At 41.6% G+C, this 6,743-nt stretch overlaps 1 protein-coding gene across 1 annotated transcript; it reads left to right on the top strand.

The window, feature by feature from the left end:
• The first annotated feature begins 200 nt into the window (after positions 1-200).
• LOC131252010 (probable calcium-binding protein CML45) lies at positions 201-1,204 on the top strand. The gene has a single exon (XM_058252966.1). The coding sequence runs from the start codon at positions 494-496 to the stop codon at positions 1,100-1,102; it is 609 nt and encodes a 202-aa protein (XP_058108949.1). The 5' UTR covers positions 201-493; the 3' UTR covers positions 1,103-1,204.
• The last annotated feature ends 5,539 nt before the right edge of the window (positions 1,205-6,743 follow it).

The raw sequence follows: 6,743 nt of genomic DNA, 5'->3' as shown, positions 1-6,743 counted from the left end.
GATGAAAACACAATGGTTGTTAACATACACTAACCGACGGTTGGCGTCTCATCTCCATTGTTCGTGTGGCCCACCTGATTGGTGGGTCTTGCAGGTTTTAGGCTCAAGGTCTAAAATCAAGGAATGCAGCAGATGAATTTTCACATAAAGAATACGATGAGGTGCAAAGAGATTCCGTATTTTAGAGATATCCCAGAGGAAACTTCCTCTCCATCGTCAGTGGAATTACCAAACATTTGCATCTTCACTACCCCAACAGCTATTTATCGTGCATTCGCTAGGAGAGCAAGAACAGATCTTTCCGACCCTCGTTTTCCTACCACTTTCAACGTGTGACAGCATTTTTTTCTCCTAGATCTCTACAATACATAGAGTAATCTCTCTCTCTCTCTCTCTCTCTCTCTCTCTCTCTCTCTCTCATCTTCTTTTTGCGTTGAAAAGTTAGTGGCAAAACTAAGATAGGAAAGGCTACTCTCTCTCTCCCACAACTGAAATGGCCAAGAAACTGATCCTTTACACCTGTTCAATCCTAAATTTTGTTGGGTCCATGTTGTTTTGCGGTATAATCAATCTCCTCATAAAATTCAAACAGTTCCACAACCGATTTCTACATACCCACATAGAGCTAGTCCCTCGAGAAGAATCTCTCGCAATCGTTCCTGAAAACTTGTACTCCGACAGTTACTGTTCCAACAAGCAAATATTATCTAAATCCAGACAAACAAACGGTACTCAAGAAGTAATGTTGGATGGTGATGACATTGAGATAGTCATCAGGAAGCTCGGGATGGGGAGCTTAGGCAAAGAGATCCAAAAGCAGTGCAAAGGGAAGCATGTCGACTGCAGTCTTGTAGAAGCTGTATCAGTGTTGCTGGAAGAGAAAGAAGCAAGCATAGATGAACTGGATGGAGCTTTCGCCATCTTCGACGAGAACAGAGACGGCTTCATAGATGCTGCCGAGCTACAACGAGTCATGGCAGTGTTGGAGTTCAAAGAAGGAATGGAATTGGAAAATTGCAAGAAGATGATTGGAGTGTTCGATGAAAATGGCGACGGTAGGATTGATTTCGGCGAGTTTAAGAATATGTTAGAAGATGTTTAGTTTTTTTTTTTTTTTTTTCTTTAAACACTTGAACTTTCTATTTTAATGCTGCAACATATCTGTATTAGTCTTCTATAGGAATTATAAGTAATTTTTCAGTCATGTATGGTTGCATGCATTAGTATTAATTTGGAAGAGAAGATGATCGGTTAAGAGCAAGAAGAAATGGGGAATGGTAGATTGATCTCTACACGGTACATGTGGAACCATGATATACGATCATGTCCATCCATATAGTGGGCCTTAGCACGGATGGCTTATGTCTCCAATGTCACACCCAGTAGATAATCTTATCCATCAGATCTGTGGACATCGAATTAATGGTGGGAACATTAATGGTTGGCGGTCAAATATGCAGCGGTGTAAAGTGAGATTGTCTAATAGATGGATGGACCCATTGGTAAATTAGCGTGCCACATGCATCACGAATGGTGAATCAGCCTGCCACGTGTTCAGTGGAGAGAGGGAGCGGATTAGGTGCGCCACGGCCACAGCCAACACGCGGCGGCCCTGACGGGTCCATGTTGATGAATGTATTATATGTCCACGCTGTCCATCCGTTCTGCTGGATCATTTCAGGTAGGACAAAAAATGAAGCAGTACCATAAGAAACAACGGTGATTACCCTTGTTATCACCAAAATTTGGATGAACGGATGCGATTGGTTGCAAGAGAGAGTCCAAACAGACAATGGGGCGCCGATAACGGCTATGTATCGCGGGTAGATTTTGGTTGAAAAGACTCTTGGATTGCTGTAGCTTACCTGCCTTCAATCATTAGCTTACCTGCCTTCAATCACAACGGAGGTATAGGATTCATTACGCGGTGTCGAGATTTGCGTATCTCGTGGGATTCACGGGATAAGCAAGTCTTATTAGGAAATGAATCATCTCTTGAATTCAACGCAAGCCCACATTAGCGTGCTCTTCGGGTAGAACCATATCAGATATGATTTCTGGATCGAGGCATTATTTTCACCAAGATCCTCATCCTGCCGTGGTGGCGGTTGACTTACTCAGCCCAGGAGATGGCTCTTACAACTGAGCTCTACCTCCAGGAGCTTAGCTTATGGTTGATCTCTTTGTCGAGAGGACCATTAGCCACATCCTCGAGATCAGTTCCATACCGATTTGGGAAGCTCATTCAGATATTCTTCCTTTAGTCAGTTACACTTCCCACACTTCCCACATTGTAGACTAGTTCGGTTTTTCCTACAACAATTGTCTCCTACTCCTGAGCTCGTCATGTATGTTCTTGAGAAGTAAGAGCCTAGATTAGCCAATAAAAACTCGTAAACTGAAATTTGAAATTCAAGTAGCACAGCCTTCTTGAAATCTTAAATCGAGCCCATTTTTTTCGTTTGTCGGTGAGGGCGGGAGCTGAAAAGGTGGTGCCTAATATGAATTTTGAAAAGGGAATAATTACGGTCGCGAGATCGAGGGGTCGTGCATTAATGGCAAGACATCATTCAAACTTTAGATGAATTGTGGATTGACAACTGTCACTTGAGTCATCATATTTCTGCTTGGGCCAGCCTTGCACTGCCACGTGGAGGGGCACATCAGTCGAAGCATCACCTTGGGCTCACGTGGTACCACATAGGAATAAATGCGCTGCCAGTGGGATTTTATAAATACTACCATCTCCCCTCTTTTGCTCGTTAATCTATTTTGTGAAGCCCGAGCTTTGTCTACCTCCATCTACCTTCCACCTCTCCACTTCGGTCCAAGAGTTTTCTACTTCTTCGGCATTTGTCAATTCAAAGTCCCTGTGCTGAAGCTTCTTTCGGTATACCTAGAAACTGCCTCTTCTCTTCTTCTTTTCTATTTTTGTTCTTTGTCTTCTAAGGGAGATTCTGGGGCTGCCACTATCTTCGGTGCATTCTATGTAGAGTTAGTAGGAAGTAGCTTGGATTCCCGAGTTGCACCATCTTTGGGGTTCAGGTCTCAAGAGCCCACCTCTTCTCTTAGGGCAGAACCACTATTAGGGGTGAAGCCACGTGAAAGTTTCCTAGTTTGTCAATTAGTGTGAATTAAGAGTCTTATAGTCAAGTGAGCCCCAAAGAAGAACCAAGATTGAAGACTCGAAGGTTTGAAGTCATTTCACTTAAGACAAGAGAAGAAAGTCATAAGACCTCATCAAAACATATTCCAAAACCCACCAAACAAAGTCCTATACTTAGATGTCTGAGTTAAAAATTAAACTCTAAAAACAAACATTTCGATGGCATCGAAGTGTCATCGAACTACCTTCGATGATATCGAAGGCAGCTCGATGAGATTGTTTCGAACAAGAAACAAATGCATTCAATTTGGGAGATTATCTTATTCAAATATAACAGAGAAAAAGTATATTAAGAACAATCATCGTATTATTAATATTGAGTTCATTTACATCTTTGAGTGTCCTTTGATTCTGAGATAAATTATATAGAATATGAAATTGACAAAGTTCAAATGTTGAATCCGAATATCAAATTCAGCAGCACTTTGACTCATGATTTGATCATCTCTTTAAGAGGAATATTGTGCGGATCCAATCAGTTGTTTTTTCTTTTCGAAGCTTAGATAGAGGAAGAACTAAAGCTTGATCATTTTGGCAGCATTTCGACCCCTTTGTCAATACTGACTGCATGGTAGTCTGGTTGCGCGGACCTAAGTAACCGACATGGTTTGCGTGGGTCTGCGCAAACCATGGGTTTCTCTGCATTCCTACCTTCAATCTTCTCTACTACTCTACACTTCTTCCAAAATCTTCAATCCTCCCAAATGAGTGGGAGAAGGAGGTATTTATAGGCCTCCACACATATGAAACCTCGATCTTGGTGCCAAGGGACCCACCTTTCATCAATTCTGAACATCTATGAACAATAAGTCCAGAAACCAGTTGCGCGACCCCGTGCAACTGATGTTACTGGTTGCACGAACCTGCGCAATGAATATGGTTTGCGTGGACCTGCGCAAACCCCTTTGAACATACTTTTTCTTCTTATCTTCTGTTTCTCTCCATCCTTTTTATATTTATCTTCTTATTCTTTAATTCTTTCTTCTCCTTTTTATGCCTCAACAGATGTCCCCTTGATCCTTTCTTTGTTTCTCAAGAAATCAAAGAATAAGGATCAATTTCACTCTGAAAAGATTTGCTCAGACCCGCGCAACCAGTGCCAGTGTACCGTACTCGACCACACGCACTATAAATACCTCAAACTTCATTCATTCTGTACTTTACTTCAGTTTGTAATGAACCTCCACCTCTCTTCCAAATCCCCTCGCAACCACTTTCGTTTGCACGAACCAGTGCAACAGTTCTCCTATTCGCGCAAGGCTTTTGGCAGTTGCAATGCCCCACGCAACTGATTTTGATTACGCGAGTCCGCGCTACTAGGACTTAGAAAATTTTCAGTTTTCTAACTTTTTTCTTTTTTCTTCTTCAAATACCTTTAAGTCTTTAACCCTTTTCCACCATGGCCCATATTAAGCGAACTTTTCATGACATTGACCCACCTACTACACAACTCTCTCACCAAGATTTGTCAAACCCATCATTTTTTCATCCTTCTCCATCCTTTGACCAGCCACAACCAAAGCGCATAAAAACCACCACCCGTCATCCTACTTACTTCAAGGAGCCTGTGCTCCCAACCTTTGATTTTTTCGACCGCATCTCCTCACTACCTTCTCCTATCCATCGGGCAATTTTGATGGGAGACGTAAAACGACCCCCAAAACATGGTCGTGAGTACGACTGGGATGAGTGGATGAAATCGACCGCCCACATTCACACTGACAGCCAAAGACCTCCTGCTCGAGAGGATACACCTCCCACCTCTCGATCAAAGAAAACTCATCGCAATAAGGCTAAGGAATTTAAAGAGAAGATTAAGGAGCATAACAAAAAGAAGCTTTAAAACTCATGGGAGATGGTCAGAGTGATTGAAGGCATCATGAAATTCAACAACCTGCACTTGGAGGGTATGACCGTGATTCCTCTCAGTCTTCATCGCCATCAATCCATGCTTGACTGTGACCAAGAGATCATATAAATGGAGAGAGGCTGATATATACTTCTTCCTGGACATCGAAAGAACCGCGCATTCTCGAGGGAATCTTGATAGCGCACAAGTCACGACAACGCATCGGCGAGGTCTACCCAATGATTTTCCTCATCCCTTCTCACAATCCCCACAACCTATTCTCTACATACTTCTATGAGACGGTCCAACAATGTTTCCGAGACCGTGAGCTGCTTTGGGGACCAGAGGAATTTCGGACGAGGGGTCTCTTAACTTCACGTTGTTATTTCTCAGATTGGGCAGAAGCTATCTTGACCAAACACGCAAAGATGTTGTTAAGATAGGCTTGTATAATGCCATCGAAGTTACATCCCATGTAACAGCCCGAATTTTCACGGCCAGAATTCGTACTCGTGCCCGAGTAAACCGGGTGTTAATGATGTACAAATTGGATGCTTTATAAATCGCACCTTATTATTTTTTTCTTTTGGGTCACATCCAAATATATTCATGAAGGTAACATTCACAAGAATAAAATTAACAGTATTGATCATATTTCATCATAGTAAAAGAATAATCAAATGGCCTCATAATTGGAGGTTTATTACAACATCAGAGTTCACAACGGAAGTATAAAATTAAATAGTAAAATTGTCTTCTTAGTCCTTTAAGATAGTCTTCTATAGGGAAGTAGTCCTCTAAGTCTTCAATTTGTTCGTCACCTGCGTCATCTGTATGGTTGGGAGATGGTCAATGCCCTACTCATAGTGAAGGTTATCCTTTAAGATTAACAATAATTCAAGAGATTCATAAAAATAAAGTAAATGGTACTGATACATCTCGTACTCCACTAATAGAGAAGATATTCAGTATGCGCAAACAACCTACATGAGATGCATGCCTAGCATAGTGTGTGTGGCTCATCACACGTAGTGATAATCACAACGTGGAATATAATTCATATGAAACCCGACTTGACCCGCATCCCATAACTACGAATATTCGCCGGCATGGCCAATGCTAATGTGAATTTATACGAACATCTCAAGGCAACACAACACGCAGTTGGAGAATTTACGTAACACGATGTGTTCATGGAGTGACTATTTGCGACATCCAATCTCGAAAAGTTGATGTAACACGTATGCCGATTTGTATATATCGATTATGCACCATGCCAACCAACTCACGGAATTACGTGCCGACCAAGAGGGCCACTACCCATAACACATTACGTTCATGATAAGATAATCGATTCACTAGTTGTGATACCTTATAACACATCACTTACACTTATAAAGAATATAACTGAATCATGAAGAATATAATCTGAATCATGAAGAATATAAACTGAATCATGGAGGTTCTGAAATAACAAGACACTTGCCCATGCCTTTAAAGATAGATGGAACAGGGCCGATATAATAAAGAGAACAGTGACAATGGTCAACTCAATAAAAGTGTCAATGACCAATATAATAAAGAGAAGAGTGACAATGGTCAACTCAATAAAAGAAGAGTGGCAGAGCCAACTCAAATAAAGAGACAAGTGGCAGAGCCAACTCAAATATAGAGACGAGTGGCAGAGCCAACTCAAATAAAGAGACAAGTAACAGGGCCAACTCAATA

This window comes from Magnolia sinica, chromosome 7 (genome assembly GCF_029962835.1).
Source record: "Magnolia sinica isolate HGM2019 chromosome 7, MsV1, whole genome shotgun sequence".
Classification (NCBI taxonomy): domain Eukaryota; kingdom Viridiplantae; phylum Streptophyta; class Magnoliopsida; order Magnoliales; family Magnoliaceae; genus Magnolia; species Magnolia sinica.
Note: the sequence above shows the minus strand (reverse complement) of the source record. Positions and strands in the feature narration are given on the sequence as shown.